This window comes from Anopheles ziemanni, chromosome 2 (genome assembly GCF_943734765.1).
Source record: "Anopheles ziemanni chromosome 2, idAnoZiCoDA_A2_x.2, whole genome shotgun sequence".
Lineage (NCBI taxonomy): Eukaryota > Metazoa > Arthropoda > Insecta > Diptera > Culicidae > Anopheles > Anopheles ziemanni.
Window position 1 is genome coordinate 7033986 of NC_080705.1, and position 23602 is coordinate 7057587.

At 47.4% G+C, this 23602-nt stretch overlaps 3 protein-coding genes across 3 annotated transcripts in view; 1 reads left to right on the plus strand and 2 right to left on the minus strand.

The window, feature by feature from the left end:
- LOC131282188 (mitogen-activated protein kinase 1) overlaps window positions 1–2666 on the minus strand; it is a 37163-nt gene extending 34497 nt beyond the window's left edge. Inside the window, exons 1-2 of the mRNA XM_058311595.1 lie at window positions 2573–2666; window positions 1448–2116 (exon numbers count right to left, since the gene is read on the minus strand). Of these exons, the coding sequence (XP_058167578.1) occupies window positions 1448–1662 (215 nt within the window). The 5' untranslated portion in view covers window positions 1663–2116; window positions 2573–2666. The remainder of the gene's footprint in view (window positions 1–1447; window positions 2117–2572) is intronic.
- A 371-nt stretch (window positions 2667–3037) lies between these two features.
- Window positions 3038–3861, plus strand: LOC131292256 (DNA-directed RNA polymerase II subunit RPB11). The gene is made up of 3 exons (XM_058320798.1): window positions 3038–3218; window positions 3290–3379; window positions 3501–3861. Exons 1-3 carry the CDS (start codon window positions 3166–3168, stop codon window positions 3709–3711), a joined length of 354 nt encoding a protein of 117 aa, XP_058176781.1. The 5' UTR covers window positions 3038–3165; the 3' UTR covers window positions 3712–3861.
- Window positions 3555–23602, minus strand: part of LOC131292240 (restin homolog) — a 52477-nt gene continuing 32429 nt past the window's right edge. The window contains exons 5-15 of the mRNA XM_058320797.1: window positions 22861–23259; window positions 22603–22771; window positions 22155–22338; window positions 21573–21629; window positions 15525–15635; window positions 10928–11038; window positions 10411–10434; window positions 9401–9518; window positions 5468–9326; window positions 5201–5400; window positions 3555–4239 (exon numbers count right to left, since the gene is read on the minus strand). Of these exons, the coding sequence (XP_058176780.1) occupies window positions 4193–4239; window positions 5201–5400; window positions 5468–9326; window positions 9401–9518; window positions 10411–10434; window positions 10928–11038; window positions 15525–15635; window positions 21573–21629; window positions 22155–22338; window positions 22603–22771; window positions 22861–23259 (5279 nt within the window). The 3' untranslated portion in view covers window positions 3555–4192. The remainder of the gene's footprint in view (window positions 4240–5200; window positions 5401–5467; window positions 9327–9400; window positions 9519–10410; window positions 10435–10927; window positions 11039–15524; window positions 15636–21572; window positions 21630–22154; window positions 22339–22602; window positions 22772–22860; window positions 23260–23602) is intronic.

Below are 23602 nucleotides of genomic sequence, written 5' to 3' on the forward strand. Positions count from 1 at the left end.
CGGGGTAACGTCCTTTTCGGTGGCAAATATTTGTGCCCCCTGCTTCCCCGATAACATCATCCCGAGGGGAGAGGAAAGATGGCTCAAAGTGCTCGAACGATGGATGCAAATCCCGGGAGAGCTACCCCAGAGTACCACGCCCAGTTTATAAATAATTTGCCAAAAAGCGAATGGATTTTAATCAATTTACTTGGGTGATGGTTGGGTAAACCATCCCCGGTATTCGAACATGAATCCGTGTTCCGATATTTCTTCGAAGCCGCCAGTACCACTGAAAGGACACAAGTCTAGGGAGATTTCACTGGTATTGAGTAATTTAATGTAACTTGTAATTTGAGTGATCAGGTAGATGTATCAAAAGAAGCTTTGTCAGACCTCGAGGGAAAAGAGGGTTAGCTTCAAACAAGCCTTACCTCATCCATTGATTTCATTAGCAGTTTACAGCAAACTATAGTTTGAAATCATGCCGAATTAAATACTTAACCCAAATGGCTATTTGCTACAAATTTGAACATAAAAAGATGTAAAAACTTCGTATGACTCATTGCTCATAATACATTAGGCATGGATGACTCAGGAATTGTAATTGCAAATTCTTCCAGCACGGCAGCATACGAAGATGACGGTTTAAAACGCGACCTCCTGGAGTTAGTGTTAGTGAATAAAAAACCTCAACCGTCGAGCATTCCGAGTGCAAACAAAAATAAGAAAGTTTAAGACCACACCGGAAGCGTGGCTCCAGTGGTAATCGATCCGTTACGAGCCACAGATAGCGACAGCGGATCATCGACTCGTACGCCCTCCGTCGTCCAGCTGGAGGTAAAAGGGCATCGTTATCGCCCCGCCGGCCAAGTCACTCGGGCGATGGCATCTCTTTGTCCAACCGACCCCCTTTGACGTTCCGGGGCATGCCGTTCTTATCCTGTCTACTCCCGCATTATGCCCCAGATTGTGCCACTGAAAATGGGACAGCATTGGCACTCGAGGAACTGCTTTCGCTATGTAGAGTTTGTAGATCCTATGTGAAGAATTTCTATTGATTTTCTGGTTTGCAAGGGCTCATTTGGTAGTTCATCGCGCTGTTTAAGGGTAGTGTCCAAGTTGCAAGCTGGAAAGGTTTTGTAAAGACAAACCAATGCAGATAAGATACTGCCAACAACATCGTACACAATTGTGACAGTTAAGAAACGTCTCCACCGTCGCCAACTACGACGACCAGGGCGAAACCCATAAAAAGTAAAAGCATGAACAGAACAGCCGAAACAAGTAGGTCACCGATGGCGGAGCCATCGATTGGACGATGCCGAAAACGGCGACCCGTTGAGGCGGTGTAAAAAATCGTTCGCTATCATCCGCTCAAAACGATACCGAATTTGCGTGGATTTGGAAGGCACCATATTCGGGCCACATTCGGAGGTGGTGGGTGAAGAATGTGTCAGCTACTTACACAACCATTCCGTAGGCTCCTTCGCCGATGTATGCCAGATTTATGTACCGCGGGCCAACCTCGAACAACTGACCACGGATGACTTCGGCGTTCGGGTTCGTGTTGACGACGCCGTTGTTGTTCGCCACCGGTGCCCCCGCCGTTGAGGCCGCGCCCCCGGATGCAGCGGCGGTGGCTGCGGTCGATGCTGCGCCATTGTTTGCCGCCTCAGCCATGATTGTTTCTTTGACGGTGCTGTTAGTTCGCGGGTCGCTCCGTTCGGATGATGGCGAGCTAGGATTTGTGTATCCCTTTTTATATTACTTCCTGCTTTCTTCTCGACGTTGACGGACGTACCACTTTGCCCTACCCTTATCGTTTAACAATAATACTACTGGGGCAGCACTGCTGATGGGAACCTTCTGTTTCAAGATTTTTCTTCACTGCACGGTGAGTGTGGCTTTACTACAAGAGGCCGATAACCGGGACAAAAAGACGTGCCAACAAGGACTCACTTAACGTATGTAAAAGAACTTTTACGACAGCGACTGGACATAGCAATCGTGCCAAATACAGGACGCTTCACACAATACTGGTTGGATAAGGATGTTTGCTCCTTGGAACCACACACGAGCACGAACAACACAACAAACCGGTGAAAATGCACTTTTCCGCTCCTCGACAACCCTCCTAGAGAATGAAAATAGCAATGATGTTATTCAAAAAATGGGATTAAACTAACAAGGAAGCTACCGACACACTAAATTTGTTTTGTTTTCGCTCGGCTCCGCAGGACTTTGATTGTTTGACAGCTGCTGTCATGGAAGATGCTTGCCTTCTTTTCCACAATCCTCAAAAACATTTTTGCAAAAGAAAACCCAGACTGAAATTGAACAAAAAAAAAAGGTAACACACGTAACCACTTTCACTTCCAGGAGGCCAAGCAAAACCAATCCCCCACAGGAGTATAGGTCGACAATTAGCACTACGGTTTGGTGTTTCCTGCTTGACCGTCTGGTGCACATGCAGTTTACAACTATCGCGAAGGACCACACAAAATAACTGCTAGCAACACAAACTAATCACAAAATCAATGAAAACATCGATATGGGCGAGGCTAACATGAAGCAATGCGCGATTGTTTACTTGTAGTTTTTATCTCTGGTTCCCAGGCAGTCGCGATTCGCGGACGATTTGGTTACGGAATCGCGCTTCACATCGATCAGCACGCAAAACACAAATGTCGGCACACCCGAGATGCGAAAGCACGGAAACTTCACACGAGCTCCGATGGAGTAACGGTGTGTTGGTGCGGTCGCGAATGAGACTCGGTTTGGTGTGCGTACCAACCGATGTTTGAACGAAATAAATGAGGATTTAATCGGAAGTCTTGCCTTCCCCGCGTTGTGAAATATATCCTAAAAATTATATAATTATCAAAAATTCTCCTGTTAAATAGTATTTCACTAATTCATACCGCTTTAGTTTTAATTCTTTGATGCTCAACGCTGTCATCCACGCGACGAAACATCGACTGGTCAAATGATTTGATGCACACGAGCTGTCAAATATTCGACAGAGCGGCAGAGAACTAAAACTGCCGACAAACGCACTAGTGTTGTAAACAACGCGCCGAAATAAACTTTGTTTTAAAGCGGAAAACAGTGATCATTTGTTAAAAGAATCATTTCAAAGCAGCTTCTGATAGTTACCGCTTCGTCGTTGTTTTAGGCCTTACCATGAACGCACCGCCAACCTTCGAATCTTTCCTTCTATACGAAGGAGAGAAAAAGTGAGTTTGGGAAGCCGGTAGTTTGGGATGTGATATGTTCTTCGGTAATGCTTACCTTTTCCCCGTTACAGAATTATTAAAGAACTTGACATGAAAGTTCCAAACGCGGCCATTTTCACCGTAAATAAGGAGGATCATACGCTAGGAAACATGATTCGCAAGTAAGATTCTGACTCTCAGAGGCATCCTTACAGCTTCGGAACAATGTCCCGGTCCATGGGCTAACAAATGCATACGTTCTCTTTCTTTCGTTCTGCGCACTATTGGCCACTATGAAAACAGCCAGCTACTGAAGGACCCGAATGTGCTGTTCGCTGGCTACAAACTTCCCCATCCGCTCGAGCACAAGTTCGTACTGCGCATCCAAACGACGTCGGAATATTCCCCTCACGAAGCGTTCATGAACGCCATCACCGATCTTCTGTCCGAGTTGTCGCTGTTCGAGGAGCGATTCCGCGAGGCGATGAAGGAGAAAAAGGAAGGTGGCGATTGAGCGGTGTGTCGAGGGACACCCCAGACTCTGCACTGTTTGGACTTTCGGATGGTCTGGTGGTCTCGCAACAGGAAGTGCGTGAATGTGTTCTAGTGTGTAAGAATGGTGACCTATATTGTTTCAGTATAAATATTGCATTATTCTATCTATCATAAACTGCCTTTTCATGATTATTGTTAAATTATCCGAACGGAAACGACCAACGCGGTCTAAATTGAAGGACACGTGCTCAACTGATGAAATCTGCTACTAACAATTCAACTATCAGAAAATAACATATTCATGAAAGGTTCAACTGAAGCCTCGCGTTAATAATTTACTGTTCTCCCTTCGTTTGCTAAAAACAACCTCGAATTCCTCTTTTTAAAAGACTACTCTTAAATAAATACCTAAACTAAACCACACAAGACAGTCGCTGGTACAGCGCCAAATGAGCTATTATGAGACGAACACGATGCAAGTCGCCTTCAATTTCGTCCTCCTAGTACGTCTCATCATCGGGACATTCTCCAATTTCGTGGCCAAACACTGAAAATAGGAAACAAAGAAAAAATATTGGTGACTCGTTATGGATGGAACGTGGTGTAAAGACTAAAGAAAGCTAAGCAGACGCCTTCACTTTACGTGTGGAATCATACAATAAATAAACTTTACGAACTAGTGTGCAGTAATTTAGTTGTTTGAATAATAAATTTACTCTTCCAAACCATTTAACTAAGTGCCGTTTTTGTTGCATTCTTATAGCAATGAGCAACAACGTGACTGCTTCAAACTAGTAGTTTCGTGGCCGAACAGGATGTTTGCTAATTGTCTGTTCAAAGGATATTACGCCATAATCCACCTGAATTTACGACCAGCCTTCGAACGACCTCCTACCACTTCGATCAACGGGGCAAGCTGACATGAGGCACAATAGTATACAATATAAAAGTTCCCGGTTTTACTGACCGACCCACCCGACCATTAATTCTCTGGCGTAGCAGTAAACCAGAGATGGAAGAGTAACGTTATCACGGTACGGTTTTTGCTACTTAAATTGCTATCCTTTCCATCGCTTACGGACGGTAACATTTCTGGGGAATTGGTTTTTTCTTTCTCCTGCCGGATTGCGTCTTTCGTTGTATAGTAGAATGCATTTTGAAGAAAACATTTTATTTCCATTCTTCACGAGAATAATCTGCTGGCCACATCAACAGTAAAAGAAAAAGGCTAAATTGTGTTTTGCCAAGTGCAAAAAAGAAAACGTTCGTTACGTAAACGCTTCTGATCTTGATATTGTTCCCCAAGCAAAGAGATTAAAAAAAAGGTTCAACAATGGAGATGGTAGAAAAAAAATTCGCTTAACGTTTAACATTCAATGAAAACAACGGAAAAAATCCGCATCCTCAATGCAGGGCAGTAAAATTATAATAAAATTTACATACTGGCACAGAACAACCTACTTAAAAAAAAAAGGATAATCACATGCACAGCTATTAGCGTGCTTTACCTTCACAACTTTCGCAGTACTTTCTCGGTGGCGGCACTTTCCGTTCCTTGCCATCCGACGGATGCTTGAGCGATTCCGGTGGACTGTCGGAGCACTGTTTCGGGCAGTCCTCGGTTTCGTGTAGGTCAAATTCATCGCAAATGTCGCAGAACACCCGTGGCGCCGGTTTGCGCTTCTGTATATCGAAACTCATGTTGGCACTGTAATAGAGAAATACAATTCCGTTAATAAAAAAGACGAATAACTTGGTTAACGTAATTCCGTTACCTTTCGACACTGGTCGACTCGAGGGCCTGTACCCGTAGCGTGAGCTTTTCGTTTCGTCGCTGCATATCGACGATGATTGAATTTAGGAAATCGATCTGTGCTCCGGATTCGACGTCCTGCATCTCAACGCCCTTGGGGCGCTCCGGTACGTTAGCCGCCGTTGCCGCCGTAGCTGCCGCTTTGGAGAACTTGGCCAGCTCACCCTCCTTCACCACTATTTGCGCCCGCAGATGCTCGTTCTCCTTCTCGAGCCGACGGTTAGTAAACTGCAACTCGGTTTCACGCAACTCCAGATCTTTTTTGGCGCACTCGAGCTCTTGCTGACGCTTTTCGGCCGTCCGCTTACTGCTCGCGGTCTGCGCCGTTTCGGCCACCTGACTTTCGACACGCTGTAGCATCTCGGCCAGCCGCTGCTGCAACTCTTCGATTTCCTGCCGCTTGCCATTCTCGATCTCCACAAGCCGCTGGTTCAACTCGTGCATGCGCTGCGAGTGTTCCGTTTCGGACGATTTCTTTCGATCGAGCAACTCGTCGAACTGCGTCGTTTGGGCGGACAGTTTCGTTTCCAACTCGGCGATACGCCGCTGCTGCTCTTTAACCCGCTCATCCTGTTCTTTTTGGATGACACGGCCACGCTCCAGAGCTTCCTTCAGGTCGGTCGTTTCACCCACGAAGCGTATGCCAAGTTCGGTGCTTTCGGTAAGACTTTTCTGCACCGCATCCAGCTGTTGTTGAACTTCGTTCAGCTCGGCATCCTTGCTGGCTACGCTTTCCATCAGTTTGGAAATCTCATCTTCCTTCACTAACACCGAAGCTTCCTTTTCGATGAACTCCTTACTTTTCGCCTCCAGCGATTCAGTAAGATTCGCAATGGATGCATTCTTTTCCGAAACTGATTGCTCAAGCGTTTGAACTTTGCTCTCTAAAGCTTCCTTCGTCTTCACCAATGGACCATGCTCGGCAATCAGGGACTGCAGTTCGGCGGCGGCAGTTGAAAGCGTTTCCAGCTTATCATTTAATGAAGACATCTCGGTTTTGTACGCTTCCTGTATCGTGGACATTTCTTCCAGCTGCTTCGTTAGTTGTTCATTTTTACCCACAAGCTCAGTTTCACGACCCATATAGCTTGCGGTCGTGGTTTGCATGCTTTCTTGAAGTTGCTTAAGCTCCAACTTGATCGCCTCTTCCCGGCTGACCAGATCGACCTGTTCCTCTTCCATTTCGCTGTACGAGCTGTTCAGTTCCTCCAAGCGTAGGCGCATCTGTTGACAACTTGCTTCCGATTCCTCTTTCGCTTTGGTCAATGCTTCGATCTGGGCGTAACAATCGTTCATTTGCCGCAGCATGTCCGTGTGATTTTTCGTACTCGAATCGTACTTCTCAATCAATTCGTTCACCTCTGCGACTCGTTTTTCTAGTGCGCTTCGCTCATCCGCTAGTTCCTTTTCTAGTTTCACGATTTGTTGGGTCTTCTGATCGATTTGGCTGGCCAACTCGTGACTACCTTGTTCCATCGACTTGCGCAACTCGTCCAGGGTTTCCTTGAGACCGTTCGATTCCGCTCGGACGTCCTCAAGTTGCTTTTTGAGCAGTTCCTCCCGTACCAAAGCTTCCTTAACGTTGGCCACTTGGAGATCGTGATCTTTGAGCTTTTCGGTACGCACATTTTCAAGTTCCTTTGTTAGTTCGTCCTTCGTTTGCTCGAATTGTGCCAGCACTGCTGCAAGCTGTTCTTTGACGGAAGCTTCGCTGGACGTCACCAGCGCTAATTCATTAGACAATCTTTGGCGCTCCTCGTCAAAGCTCGCCCGTAGCGTTGCAATTTCTCGCTCCAGGTTGTCCTTTTCCTGTTCCGCGATTTCCTTGATCTTGCGGAGCTCCGTGTTGAGCTCGTTCTCCTGAATGATCTTCTGATCGGACAGATGTTGCATCTCTTGCCGTACGCGCTCGACCTGCTCCAAGAGTCCCGCATTCGTTTGGCCCGTCTCGTCCAGCCGCCGTTCCATGGTGATTTTCAACGTGTCGTAGCTGTCACGAAGTTCATCCAACGCACGCTGCTTTACCTTGAGCTCCTCGCTCATCTTTGCTAGCTCTGAGTTCGAATCGATCGTGGTGGAACGCAGTGTATCGAGCTCTTTCTCGAGATCTTGCTTCTGTTCCTGGACCTGAGTAGATCGCTGCTCAAGAGCTTCCATTTTCCTGCCCAAATCCGCACGCTCTATTTCAAGCCGACCGAACTGCTCTTGAAGTTCCAGGAGTTTTCGGTCACTCGTTTCCTGGCGACTGTTGCTTTCCGCAAGGGCAGCGTTCAGTTTGCCGACCTGGTCCTCTTTGGAGGAAACATCCGCCCGGAGGTTAGCAACCAGTTGATCCAGAGAAAGCGCTTCGGCCGTTTTGTTCGCAACTGCTTCCGCCGATTTCTGGCTTGCCTCAACGGCCTCCTTTAGCTGCTGCCTGATCGATTCTAAATCTTTCTCAAGTGTTTCCTTGGTCTGGGTGAGCTGCGCCAAGTTGATATCTCTAGAGCTAAGTTCTTGCTTTGTAGAAGCATCCTTTTTCTCCGTTTCCTCACGCCAGGCTGCCTCCCGTTTTTGAAGCTCTTCTTCAAACTGTTTAACCTTTGCGACCATCTCGTCCTTGCTTTGTGCCAGCTGAGCCTGCAGTGCACTCGTTTCCTCCAATATCTTCGCAAGCGTGCCATCCTTGTCCGCGAAGCTGGCCTTCGTAGCCGCCAGCTCCTGGCTAAGGTTGGCATTCGTGACGTTGAGTTCTTTCAGTTCCTTTTGTAGTGCTCCCACCAACACTTCGTTTTCCTCCAGCTGCTTGTCTTTGGTAAGATTTTCCTGCTCAGACGCACTCAGCTCCTTCCGAAGTTCTTCGATGGTTTTTCGCTCCGTGTCGACCAGGGTGTGCAGTTCCGCTATCAGGACGTCCTGCTCCGATCGCACCTTATCGTGTGCTTCCCGCAAACGGTCAAGTTCCTTTTCGAGATTAGTCTTTTCTTCTCCTAGTGCATCCAGTTGCTTGGCTTGATTTGAAAGCGTGTCCTGCGTCTTCGTCAACTCGGCCGCCCGTTCCTCATTGTTTGTTGTGAGTGTACGCAACTCTCCCGCCAGTTTAAGCACTTCCGATTCCTTCTCCTGCCGAAGCGTGGTTTCTTCCTTAAGCGCAACCGCACCAGCGGCCAGTTTTAGTTCCATCTCCTGCAGATGTTTAACTTTCTCATCGCGTTCGAATTGAAGGTCCACGATTGTCTGTGTTGCGGTTGCATGCTTATGCTCCTGCTGAGATTGTAATGCCTCCGCCGATGCCAACCGTTCCTCCAAATCCTTTAGCTGGTCCTGCAGCTTACCGATCTGACCGTCCTTCTCCTGCAGTACCACCTTCATACCGGTTTCACCCTCTGCCATTTTGAGGTCACGCTGGCGCAAATCGTTCCGCAACTCCTCCAACGTTGCCTCCAGCTTCTGACGTGTCTGCTCGCGATCGCTCCGTTCTGCCTCCATCGCGCGCAGTTCACTCTGCAATGCGGCAACCCGCTCATCCTGTTCGCCTTCGGCATTTTTCAGCGCCAGATACTGCTGCTCCAGTTCCGCATCCTTCGCCGTCAGTTGATCGCTCTGTTCCTCCACCCGATGCTCGAGATAGTTGATCTGCTCCCTGAGACACTCCTCGGAGATGGTAAGCGCGGACAGCTTACCTTCGGCGGTATGCTCCACCTCCGCGATCCTTTCGTGCAGCTTCTGTATTTCATTCTCGAGCGAACGCTTCAACTCCTCGGTCAGGTGTAGCTTCTGGTCTTTGGTGAGGATTTCGGCCTTCAGCTTATCGATTTCGGCATTCAACTCTGCCCGGACAGCTGCATTTTAGTGGTGCAATGGAAGTGATTAAGACCTGTGGAAAGCCCTTTCCGACCCGTTTTCCTATACTCACCATTGAGGTATTCATCGGAAATTACCGGCTGTTGATCATCTTTTACTTTCCCTGTGGCGCTACCAGCTAGTTGTGCCTCCAGTTCCCCGATACGTTCCTTAAACACTTGCGTTTGTGCCTAATCATGGTGTTAACGAAAAAAAACAACACAGTTTTTAGGAACACTCTTTTGCTACAATTCAACGTCAGAAGTTAATTGTACTCAGCTAAAGTTTAATTATCGAAAGGTAACTACACTACGAAACGAGGTTATAACGTACAGTCGATGCAATATATGAATAACTTCGGTTCATACAATAATTTTGAATGGTTCTTTTTTGTCCATACATGCAACCAAAAGGGAACATACAAGACCGGTACGAAAAGGCTGTTTAAATTGTAACAATACAAAAAAGACAGCACAACAGGCAACAGGTACGTGCAGATACAATTAATTTTGATTCCAAGGAGAGGATTAGTGTTTACGCCATAACACAAAAACAGTAAAGTTCTCTTTGAGACTATCAGCAAAAAACCAAACGTTTGGAATTAGTTTTTGGAGCAAATAAGGATAAAGATATCCAACGGTGTGAATATCAAATTTCGAAAAGAAATAAAATATGTACTGATAATCTGAAAAGAAAACGAATGTATCATGCTTTTAAGTTTACAGAACAGAACAACAAACGAGTCATGACTCGAACGGGCACAAGAAGTTAAGAAAACATTCAAATGCTAGGCGACCAATTACTAAGCACCAATTGTAAATGTAGACCAATCGAGAGCGCGATGCGATCGCCTTCCGTTTGCCAAACCAAGAGGATCGTTTCGATAATAAAAAAAAAACGAAGACACAGTCACAGTGTACTGAAGAAGTTGACTACGACAGTTGGGGCAACAAGTGCATGCAACACAGAAAAACAAACCTAACAAACAAAAATGGATACATTGGCAAACGGAAACGGCGATTGCAAATCGGTTTTTGCCGGCCGGGTTTCGGCTGGACTCTCTCGGGGCTGCATCATACTCACATGTACAGAATTTTGAATTTTTCGCTGAAAATATTACACGAAATGGAGATGGGTGAAATGGATTAGAAATGTCTCCGGTAAACAAGTATGTACAACCGCACATTCGGGGCAAGGGGAACTGAACACACTAAAAAAAAAATGACAACCAGACGTTCGGCCTTGCTAAAGTCTAAACCGATTAAATGAGTGCGAGTGCCGGTTGGACTAGTGTGGCACTATCTTTTGGGTTGAAACTGTCTCAACCCGCAATAAACCGCACGAAATCACACCCAAAGGTACCCCCGGGTACGAGATTGAAGGAGCAGAAAGCACGTAAATAAGTAACTTGAGCGTTACTAATAATAATTTATGCTTCTAGCACTTCATCCCCACAGCCTGGGACCATTGTGAACTTGGCGTTCAAAGGATGACACACGTGTGTCGGTGTGTAGCATACTCGGGAAAGCTTGGGGGTGAACGTGAAGATATAATCCTTTTGCTCCAGGACGTACACAAACGCACAAACGGGACTACTTACGTTCAGCTCCTCGCCGCAGAAGGTGACCTCATCCACGCTGAACTGCAGATCTTCGTTGCGGCGCTTCTCGTCGGAGAGGGATTTTTCCAGCAAGGCAACTTTTTCCTTCAGCTGCGTTGCAGTTGCAGCAGTGATGCATGTGCATGCATGGACGTGAACGGAGGAAAATGGAAAGAACGCAAAAAAAAAGAGCGATGTAAGGCAATCAGGAATGTAAGCATAAATTATGGCCACCCGCATGTAGGCGGAGGAACTCGAGCGTATTTTCATATAAACTGGTGTGGAAACTAAAATTGAGCGCAAACACGAACACGACAGAATCAAATCTATGCCTGGAGGAACCGACGAGGGGAAAGTTTCAATTGGATGGTAGAAAGGAAATGTGGGATGGAAGATTTATTTCAAAATGTATTTTAACACCTGTAAACAAGTCTAGGCTCTGTAAAGTAAAGTGAATTTATAGTTCATTATCATTGGTTTGCGATGTTATAAGTGACATGGTAATATACTTTTCAAACTACAGTCTATCTAATGGAATCGCACCTGGGTTTAAAAATTAGTAAACGTTCATTCAGTATTTTAAATCGTATACGCATAACAGTACCCATGTGTGTTATCCAATTAATATTTTGTATATAGGCCCTAACGAACTAGCCACTCTTTGTTCCATAAAAATACGAATGGTTTGAGATGAAGAATACAATTGGCATCAACCATAAGACGCAACAAGCTATTGTGCAATCGTATCTGACAGTCCTTACATGTGAAATCAATTTAATAGCCTCATAAATTGAGGGGAAGCAGTGATGGTACCACCGAAGATGGCAACATTGTCAACCCACCGGCTTAAGAAGAAAATTGTCAATTTGCATCATGCCTATTTGTGCATGCTTCTTGCGGGTTCCACCGTGACTTTTCACCACAAAAGCTAGTGTTATCATCATAGGCTACATTATGCATCGGTTCGTCGGCAAAATAATGCACCTGCATAAATGAGCCAGATATTCATTCATACTCTTCTCCTACACCTTATTGTACGGCACGATAGTCGAGTTGCACCAGAGCGTTCCGTTTAACGATGCATTCCAGCTGATGCCCCGTCCCCGAACGGCTTAACTCCTGCTGGAGTTAAGTGCAAAAGTGGACCGGAGGGTGGTGAAAACGTATCGACACATCACCCGCTTTCCATCGGTGTACCGGAAAGGGGACACGATGACTAAGAGCACACTGGATGGGAATATGCAATATGCAAAGTGCAATTTGCTAGCTTCTTCCGCCAGTCGGGGGGTTCACTCCTGCGAGCAGAAACTGTGTCCATTCATCTTGCTCCGAAGCGCCGGTGACTTACCGGTCCTCGGGCGGGTGGATGGCAAAAACATGGCGAGGGGACTGTGTTATCCTTTCGTTCAACTCCGAGGAAGAGGAAACCGAGCAGTGGCATTCTTCCGAAAGGGTTAACGAACGCCTCGAAGGCGGAACGCGTGTTCATTTGCATGCATCTACGTCGCATGACCTTGTTTCCGTGGAGTGCTGGGAGTCATGTCCAACGTCTCGAAGATGAAATGGTGAATTTTTCTTTACAACCCCTACCCAACTCCTATCATGTTTTCTTCGGAGTGAACTAAGGAACGCAGGAGTAGAATTGGGTTCGCCGAAACATCCCAACAAGTTGGTCGCATGGGATTCCGGACGGGTCAACAAACTGGCCCACGATGCAGCGGACCCGTTTTCGGGATGAAGTGGATCGGAAGACATATATGCGATCCATTGGGTTTGGGGTTGTAAGATGTACATATTTGTATTTCTCCGGTCTAACTTGTCGTATGACCTTCGTCCGTCCAAGAGGAAACATTCCAAAATGGCAAGTCAACATGAATAAAACCCAACATCTTCCCGATCCACGATCGAGATCGTGCGGGAATGCAATGCCAAAAGCAGACGCTGGCCGATTCTGCCGGAATATGGCCACGAATGGTTGAATCAGTAGACGGCAGAATGGGAAGCACATACAATGGAACACGCTGTCTTCCGCCTAGGATGTGTCACCATGCGACAGCGGGTGGCCATCTCGAAGGCAAACTTTCACATTGTTTTTCACACAACACAGCGCGAAATCCCCACGGGCGACGGGTATAATTGAATCGGAATATTTTTTCCCGATTGGACCTGACAAGCGGAGAACAGCAAATGAACAATTATTGAACACCGGAGGAGTTTGTGGAAGCAAAACGCTCCAGAACGAATCGGGAAGGTAGGAAATATTGAATGAAACTAAAGGAAAGTGACAGAAGAAAGGCATTTCTTCATATAAACATTCAGTACACGTATCATAGTTTTTGAAAAATATACAATTCACATTAGGCTTCTGTTGCACCGGAAATGTGAATCTATTTTCTTCCATTTGCTCCAGGAAACACGTGCCAACAGGATATTGTCGACGTCCGCAAAAGGAAACACTAGGCAAGGTGCTCTGCTAGCAAATCGATCCGACAGTTCATACGGAACACAATCGTCGTGCAAAATAAACTCATCTATTCCAATATGTGTTCCGTTAGGTAAACCATCCGGCTAGAATGTGCCTTGGTGCCATGGTGCTCGACGTTCAGCTTCTTATTGTCTTAGTGTAAGCTGGTGGAAAAAGGATGAGTTTTTTATTTTCTAAAAGCGCTCCAACGTGAGAAACGCAACTGGAATGGGGATATAATCGCAGGAGGAACGAAACCCACCGGAACAGCGTGTCGCAGTGGTCCGTTTCCATTGCACGTCCACCCCCCGAGAGTGGCCGAGTGGGCGAGCAAGGATGTTTATTTTCTTTCTGGTTGGAAATAAATACACTCCCTTCCCGTACTATTTAACCCCTTGGTCTGTTCCAATGCAATCGAAGCTCAATTAACCTTTCGAAGCACTTCCACTACACCCACTTGAACGACGACCAAGGATTTCTTTTTTTGCGAGAACCCGGCAGCTGCAGCTGTTTCCACGAGATGACGCCGGGACATGGTCACCAGAGCGATGCAACGCAGCGAGCCAACGAACCGATACGTAACCGGGAAAGATCCAACCATCCTATGCTCTTTTAGATGCCAACTTCCGGGCATTCGCCGAGCGTTTGAAAAAGCGGAACCATTTTGTCGGTTTTCGTAATGGTTGGGAAAAACGGAGCTAATTTCAAAGCCCATACCCAGACCACCGGAAGACGTCGGTCGCAAATGGACGGAACCAGAACCGGATCCTGCTATCCGACCGGATGGCGATGTAATAAAACTCCCTCCCACTGGAGAAAGTGCTGACATGGTAGCGGCGGGAGAGGAATAGAAATGACGAAACTTTGTTGAGGTCTGCGCTGTATAAAATACGCTGCCACAAAGTCGAACAAGCCGCCAAAGCACTAAAAATCTATGAGGGAGCAATTCCATACAGCGAAACCATGGGAAAGGAGGATATTAGATCTCTATCTATGTATGTAGCTCGTCGCTGGAGGCTGCAAACGTTTACGTGCTGCCATGTTGGTACGGTTGGACTGGAAAACGATAAGCAAATGGACAAACGTTTCATAAAATAACCATAACTAATAAAAAGGTTTGTGTTTGACTGGGAATTGTCATCCAAAAGAAATCCACCTTCTACTAGACGAATAATTTAAAATGTTCACATAAAGCAAGCTGTCTTTTTTAATAGTGTTCGTTTGTTTGTTTCATTTCAACTGTCGCATTTATAAAATGTCGCCATAACAGTGCGGATATTCGCCTTAAAAGCCTTAAACATAGGATCTTATATTATTTCCATAAAAAGCAATCGCAATTGATACGAGGCATCCGTTTCGTTCGTTCGTAGGTTGGGTCGACCAGGGGCGGGGGGAAAGAGTGTCGAACTCAATCAAACAACTAAAAAAGCCGACCACCAGAGTGTGTATTTTATTTCTCCTTCCGCGTGGCGCCTTCTGCGCCATATTGGAACCATTTGTATTTTATGCCTCGTGGTGCCGGAAAGCCGGATGTCGATGTCGTTATGTGTCAGATCGCCATCTCCGTCACAGGAGCATCCAAAAAAACCGTCGTTTTGTGGCCAATCGGAGTTGCCGTCCGTTGAGCTCCCGTCGTCCTCTGCCTGTCAGCTCTATCACGCTTGTAGTCTCTCTCTGTACCACCGCTCTTCCGGGGAACTGGTATACCTAGGCCAGTAGGACATCGTGCAAGATGCAGTGCCGCTCGTGGTTGCCGTGCCAGCCCTGGAACTCACGGCGCAGATCGGCGATACGGAGGGCCCGTCGTCGGACCAGCTCGGCCCAGCGTCCAACCTCGCTGTCGGTGGTATCGCGCTGGAGTCGGGTAAATGGTATGGTTAAATTTGGAACGAAACGCGTATCTCCATCGTGTGGTACAGGGTAAGGGAAAAGAGGTATAGGTCGAGGGACTTTGAATATGATTAGCAAGGTACCGGGTACGTGTTATGCAAAAGTTGGATGGACGGACTCTTTGATTATGTCGTGTTCGTGGGTATTCGCTCTTACACAAAAACACAAAAAAAACCATTAACCTTTTCACCTTTCCGGCCGCGTGGTGCCTTCATACCGTGACACACGTGCCTCCCATATTACCTGTTGGATGTTCTTCTGGTACATAATCGATTGGTTCGCATTCTCCTCACGGTCGATTTCTCGCTCCTGCATAAGCTGCTCGATGTGGTTCTGCTTTTCCCGGAGGACATCCTAAAGAAGGGGTTAAAACAAAATAAAAACAGAAAGAAAGAGAGAAAAAAGAAAGAAAGTATAAAAAACAGACGGTTATTGATATCTTTTGAGGGATGGGAAACTGTCAATACTGCATAGCCTACGCTGTCGGAAAAAATAATTTTGGTCTCTTACATCTTGTTTGGGAGATACTTTTACATCATGGACGTGCCGTATTTATTTTTTGCAAGAGTAACTTGTAGTCAAAGGATGAATCCATCATTCATCAACATAAATGAAACGACACATTTTGGGTAAAGTGTCATGAGGAATCATTCTCAATGCATAAAGTAAATGTTTATAAAAGCATTTCAAACATCGTAGCGAATACGATCAAACGAACAACTAATAAAAATCAGCTGCGCGAGGAAAAGCACGAACAAACGAGTTGGAGTAACGAAGTATCGATGATAAGTAATCAATCATGATTATTTCATAAGAAATTTCAGAGTCACATTTCGAGAATATTCCTGCTTTTATAGAATAAGAAACAGGACAAAAGGATTTCGGATTCGACACAACATAATACCAAGCCAAAGCCATCTTTGTTTGGAAATTTGTCTACACCTCAAGACGCCTAAGAAACGAAGATAACATTTTCACGCGGATTAGAAGCGAGAATCCGATAAATCACAGCGGATTACATAATTGTGCGCATAATTGGGATGCGAAGCAGCTACAACAATAATTCCAACCACGAACGTCTTGCACGAACGCTCCCGGGAAATATCGACCTTTTGACATTATCCATTCGCAACACAGACGATGGTAGGATAAAACGACGATAGAATATGCTAATGTCCTGATGTTTAGTGACTGGGTAAACCTAGCTCACGCCACGCTAGTAACATAGAGCAGAACCTGACGGTTGATGGATGCCGACGGAAAACCCGCGACAAATGGAGCAATTACTATTGGGGACCGAACGAAAATGGGTTTCGTTTACAAATCCGTTTCGTAAACATAGCATTCCACAAAACCGTCACCTTAAGTGGCGTTCAGATATGGAAAACGACGGCGCTTTTCTAAGAACTGCTGCTGCTTGCTGCTCATTGAGACTGAAAAACCATTATCGGGTCTGTCGGAACCTTTCAACTGGCCTGGCCGGGCGTAACGAATGGTGGCGACAAGACACCCAAATTGGAGAAAAGCTACCAGCAGCAGCAGCAGGACACCGTCCCTTATGGATCCCTTCAAGCCGCGGTCTGCGATGCGAAACGGATGCGGAAGGTTTGTGTAACTCACAGGAAGGGCATGGTGGTAAAACAAATAAGCAAAACCACGAGATCCATTTCAACAGACAAACAGCGTGAGGGGTGTAGGGAAGATGAGCACGAGGTCACCAGAAGTTGACAGAAGAGTCCATCCGAAGGCTGCCACGGGGGAACTACCGGATGGAGCACACTCAATTTGTGGACATCTGAAGCTAAATGAATAAGCCATTTTTGCCACCCGCAACAAGTGGAGGAAGCTGGAGGCAGCGCGCGACAACGGGAGGATGTTTCGGATGACGCTAGGTTATTTGCTCTCTGCCGTCTTCGGAATAGAAAGTTAATTGGTCCTTCCGAGGAGAAATCTTGCTCATTTCGGGGCGTTTCGCAAGGAGAAACAATAGTGTTGTGAAGATGCTCCACGAAGGAATAACACTCTAATCAACGATGGTGGTGACTTAGCTTCACAGCACATCCGGAGAGGATACGTGACCGACAGTAGAAAAGGATATTAATCATTGCATGGTCTTTGTAAACCCCTTTCGAGCAATGGATGGATGGCTTACGGGAACGCTTTCTAAACACAATTCCCAAGGAACCATCACTTGCGTAAGCTCCACGCCTTCCTGTGACGTTTCGTGACCAACACAGAATGTTGAAATGACGAAGAACGGCACAAGCTGTTGAGATGTTTTATTTTCTATTGCTCCACAGGCGAGTTAAGCTCCCCGTTTGAGACGCCGCACGTTGTTAGAATGACTAACGGTTTCGGTCCTCACGCCCTCAACAGCAAATCAATCAACTGTTCAAATAACTACTATCGTCATCATCAACTCGGTCACAGAACGACACAAATGTTAGAAGAAATGACACAACGGCACAGGCAAGAGGAAGAGGAACCGGTGATACACCAGTTGAGGAACAGAAAACACCCGCACAACAAACAGACAAATTATGAGCTTTATTTCTTTGGTTGCAAAAATCAATCTCCACTAAAGCTGTAGAAATGGCCACGATCCAATGATGCACCACAGCGTCGTCGGTGTTCCATCGTCGTTGTCTTCCAGTTTGCAACTGAATCGATCGGAACCGCTCGACTGGGGCAAGAGTGGTAAGCCACCATTTGAAGTCGCCTCCAGCAAACGGGTGACTCCCTCTCCAGTAGGCAATATCACCTAAGCTGATCAGTGTGTGTGTCTGTTGTCGCGGGTGAATGAGGTAGATAATAGCCGAAGCTGCTATATAACCCGCCCGCGCCTCTTAGGCGTTCGGAACCCGGTGGCCATCATCGCTAGACCGCGATCCGAACGGTCGACAACGGTCGCTTCCTGCTTCGCCGGAACGCCGTGCCCAAGTTTGGTTGGCGCCGCAGATAATCGCACGAATAAGCATCAAACCCTCCACATCTCACCATGCTCCGGTAATGTCGTTCCTCCTCCGATGAGGAACGTCGCACCCATGTGCGCACCACGATCGTTTCTTAATGGGAGATGGCTAATCACATACCACCTCCGCATCAACCGACGGCGCGGTCTGAGTGTCCTTCAGCGACGACATTCTGACGAGATTGGTATATAAAAGATTCTCCTTCCTCGAGACCAGAGTACATATGAGCAACGCTACGTCAAAGGCAGGTTTAACGTGTCTTTTCGAAGGGTCTTGGCCACTCATTTCCTGCACACCCTATACTACGACGAACGTCAAAAGTCTTCAGCTGTCGTCACCCGGTCCGAAAGATGCTCATCTTCTTAGCAACGCACAAGAGACGTACGTCTGAGTCACCTGTAGAACCACACTTCAAACATATGCAAACTAGGGCCCACCTCCATTCACGAGCCATGCTCCACCCATTCCCCCGAAAAACACCTGCGATCTCAAGTTGCACCGGTTTTGGAAATATTGAACGGTGGTTCCAAGGACCAGCGGGTGCAAACGGATGGTTGTCTTGTATGACCCAACCACGGGGAACAGGTTGTCTTTGCCTAAATGCCGGTACGCCTCTCAACGTGTCACGCTGCGCGAAGAAGAGTTGACAGCGCGCGCATATTTGGCGCGTTGATGATTATCGTTAAAATCCGGGCGACCAGGAAGTGGGACACACTCAGCAATATTGGTTTTCGGTGTACCCAAGTCGTTTATGATCGTCGATCGTGACCTGGGGGAGTGAGGTGGCCAACTTGAGACCAACGAACGAGATAGACAACTTGTTTGCGATCGCTCTACCCTGTCGAGAGCGGGTGGGATCAATTAAATTCTAATTCAAGTATTGTTCACATCTCCCTTTTAAGGCATCCTGAAGTCAGCTGCCAAACGCGCAATAGATGGAGATTCCGGTGCGGTTACAAGATGCCAAAGCAAGTTAAAAATCGTCCAGCAAATCACAAATATAGCTTTTGAATGAAGAATAAAGTAACACATCGCAGATACTTGCAGAACATTAACTCAGCTGTATGCAACAAAGTATCTTAAGTCATTAGGTTAAATAAATAACCCAGGCGGCATATTGCCACAAAGCGAATGCCGCCGCCGCTTCCGATCGTTAGAAGCCGACAAACAAATAGGAGATACGATTGACAGTTCCAGAGGCAATAACAGTATTCTCCACGTCACGTTAAGTATTACGCGAGACTATTTACATCGACTCGGGTCCATTCTAGCGATTACTTGCAAAGTATGTTCAATTAACCAACGACGCTATAGATAGATGGATGACCTGTGGGACTCGCGATGTATTACCTCAGTTCCGATGACGTCCACCCGCGCCGTCCAGCTATAAACTACCCCCCCCCTAGCGGGATCGAGTTCCACAGTGCAAAAAATGCACTTACGGAGAATGTCGCAATGGGCGCAATATCTAATGCATGCGCATTAGTAAGCGTAGTCCGCGTGCACACAACAATCGCGCGATCTTGCGATGACGACAACGACAACTACGACCTTAGGCAGGTTTGGTTCCATAGTCGTTTCTGTTCTACATTAGCATTTTTCCTTCAGCTGTTCAGCGTGCTCATCGTGTAGGTCGACCCATTGGGTTGCACTCGGGATGGGAAAACGGGGCTGATCGATTACAATGGCGTTGCCGCTCCTGCTCCAAGCAACCCGATCCACGCAACGCGCCATAAACCCACTGCTGGACGCGAACAGATACGTGCCGGGCATCGAAGCGTGCGCGCAAGCGTAATCGCTGTCTTACGGGTCTTGCCAGTGGCAAGCCGTTTGTAGGCCTCCGTGTGCCGTGGCCGAAAAAGGAGAACGACAACCGAATTGCCCGTACATGGGGATGGCACTTGATTATATTGGTTCAGGTTGATTGGCAGCCAGAACCCCGGGCGCACGGTCGGTTAGTGGCAAGCATGGCGCTGGGTTTCTTGACATCGACCTGGGAGCATAAGAGCAATCAATATGGCCATTGCAATCAGAAAGCACAATCAATTTTGGTTCATTCGTTGCATTCAGACAAGACACTGGCATATCCAGCTCTCCCATATTGAGTGCATAAAATGATTTCCATACACCTTTGTAGCTGGTTCGATCGCGATGGCATTTTCGGAAAAAGTTCTGGCTACTTCCATTGCCAGCGAAGGTCATATTCTACTTCACCTACTTGGCCCTATTTTTGTTTTCTTTTCCTCCACCTTTCCAGCAGACATGTGCACGTGAAGTTCGAGAACTTCCAACGCGGAGGCACAAATCTGGCGAGCGTCCCTGGAGAACCCGGCCGAAGAAACTCACCCCAAACTGTGGCTGGTAACAATGAATAATGAATCCATGCTCTTATGCTCCGTCATGGTGGACCGGCATCGAAACGCTACTTAACAAATAAACAACGGCTCACCCCACTCCGGACCGGGATCCGAGGAGGGAGGACGGACATCGCGGTGGTCTACTTCATCGTCAGCATTAACTGCAGGAGTTAATGAGAAATTATTGTAGCCGGCATTTCGTTTCGACTTCTCTTCGCGGTGGTCGCGCCGAATCCGGTTCCCAAAGCCGGTCACCCATGACCGAATCCGTCACCATTGACCCTGGATGTACGGGTCACAGTGTCAAGTGCGCCACGGAGCGCCGCGCGTTGGCGTTGGTTGGTTAGACACCGTCTCAGTCCGGTGACAATCCCATCCAAACACTCCACAGCAACATTTGCATGGATAAGCCTCGGGCATCTACACACAATGCGTCGTTTTGATGTTTTCGGTTCTGGTTTACTTCCGGAATCGGCTTTGAATGTTTTGATTATGTCGTTACGTAGGTGGCGCGATTTCTATACTTCTATATAACGTAAAGCATAAATGGTTTAACACGTTGCTTGAACTTTAAATTTATAAAGATCTTGAGGTCTTTATGTTGTCTCTACCAAAGTTGTGTTTGAAAAATATTTACTAATCTTTTCACTACACTGTTGTTGTGCAAAAAATATATACAGCAAACGTCCTGATGTAGTAACAATTTATTTTATGTAGCTCTATTTTTATCCAAAATTACTTGGAATCAAGGTTAGAAGGTATGCCTGCATTGGTTAAAAGGCTGCAGGCGTATTAGTATTTGGCAACGGTTGCGCGAATCATCATACAACTCGGGGTGAACAAAAAAGTACTCATAAACAAACAATACGTAAACCTAACACAACCGACTCTAGCACTGGTGCCGGCTCTAGAGATACGCACAGCGCATTCCGCGGAAAATAAGATCATAAACATGGTCCTACCTGAAGCGAAAAGGAAGCTTTCGGTGTCGACGGAACAGCGCTGACCGTTGATTTCCTCTGCAACAAATGGCACAACGGAGAACAGATGGTATGGTTTTGGGTTAGTGTTGTTGTTTTTTTTTGGGGAGCCAAGTTCCGTCGCATGAAATTCGAGATCCGAACGAAACTCTGTTGGTCTCTGGTTTCATTTGACGGGTTGCGCGATTGGGCTTCGGCCGTTCGTTGTTGTGCTCCTGGCAATGTGCGCTACAATCTGGTGTAACCTTACAACGGTAGGGTGTGTTACGGGGATGAAAAGAAATAAAAACTAACGACAACACCGCTGGAACTGCGGGATGTTACGGGAAGAAGGGATTAGGCTTGACGGCTGTCGATGTTATGGAGCGAAAAGCTCCTGGAAGGGGGAAACAAAGGGTTTAAAGCGCAAAACACCACAAACAAGAACCAACAACGCAACGTGTCACACGAAGAGGAACACTCTGGTGGGGAGGACCACCACGGGGCTCGTGTCTGTTGGCTTTTCGATGTCCGGATGTCCTCCCCGAGTGTGCTCGAGAGTCTCTACCAAGCGGCGAGCGATACCTGTGCGCTCATACGAAGTCGGGACGTTGCGGTGGTTGCAATCGAGCTCATCGTGGCCAGCGAGTTGAGCGACTCCTTCGAGTTGGCCCGGGACAGCCGGGCCGAGGTCTTGCGTGCCGACGGCGACAGGGTGACCTTGGCAATCGGGACGAATATGCCATACTTGGCCGGACACTCGAAGTATCTGCGTTGGAAAAAAGAGAAATCGTGTTAGTAGTCGAATGACAAATTGTTCGAATTTCGAAACCAAACATGACTTCCCATTGAAGGTTGTTTACAAAGTTATAATGTTTTTCTAAACATCACTTTTTGATTTTTTTGAACCGCTAAATACTAGTACTTAAAGTTTTCCTAACGTTCTTCTTCTGCAAACCTAACGCGTCATAACTTTATGAACAACCTGATTGGAGTCAAGTTTGGTCCCAGGCATCGATAAATCAGTACTGACCTCACACCATCCACAGTGCCATCGTTCTTGCCGCTGGCTTCATCCAGCTGCACCCCGCACCACGTTCCGCTGGCGAACTGCGTCTCGCCCAGATACTTCAGTATTCCCGGGCGCGAACCAAACCCGGACGACACGATCACTCGGTCACCGACGTTCAACGAGGCTGCCTCTGCCGGGGAAGGAAGGAATGGGAATAAAATTAACACTTTGCCGAGCTGCACCCTTCCCGCGCCACCTCCTCCTCTCCTCCATACTTACTTCCCCCGATGGCCGGTGATTTGCTGGCATAACTCTGCACGCTGTGCGTCGGCGAAACGGTGCCCGAGCGGGCCGGTGACGTCAGCGAGCGGAAGCTCTGGTCGAGCGGGGTGGTAGCGGTCGTCGAGTCTCCCCCACCGCCGCTCGCCAGCTGTTCACGCGTGAGCCGGGTCAACCGGGAGAAGACGCCCTTCTTCGCCTCGCACTGGAAGTAGCGCTTCCCAGCCACCGAACCATCGTTCTTCCCGTTCGGCTCGTCCAGCACGACGCCGGCCCATTCGCCCGGCGCAAAGTGTGTCTCGCCGATGTAGGCAATCTGGCCCGGGCGGATGCCGCCGACCCAAACGCGCTGGCCGATGATAAAACTGTCCGTGTCGGTCGTCAGCACCGCTCCCTGATCTGCTGGGACCGCATCGGGGAAGGGAAACGAGAGAGAGAGAGAAAAAAACGTATTAGTCACCGGGCGCTTCTGAAAATGCAATTTTCCACCGGCACGAGCCGGCGAGGATCCGGGAGGATGCACCACAGCATCGCTTGTTGAGCGCTGGGTGTCCCCAGGATCGAACGATTCAAGCCACCGAAGCGCGCGTTAATGTTGTGGGCCGACCTCGGCCGCTGTTACGACGAACATTCTTATAAGCTCGTTGAGTTTCTAACGAACTTGTGCGCCTCCCACTCGGGGAAGCGTAATTGTATCACCAGTGCACCGGGTCGTTAGGCAGCTTTATTATTATTTTAACAG

Coding starts and splice junctions, on each gene's coding strand:
- LOC131292256 (XM_058320798.1), top strand. CDS start 3,166: ATGAACGCACCGCCAACCTTCGAATCTTTCCTTCTATACGAAGGAGAG. Junction 3,219..3,289: donor CTATACGAAGGAGAGAAAAA/GTGAGTTTGGGA, acceptor TCCCCGTTACAG/AATTATTAAAGAACTTGACA. Junction 3,380..3,500: donor CTAGGAAACATGATTCGCAA/GTAAGATTCTGA, acceptor CTATGAAAACAG/CCAGCTACTGAAGGACCCGA.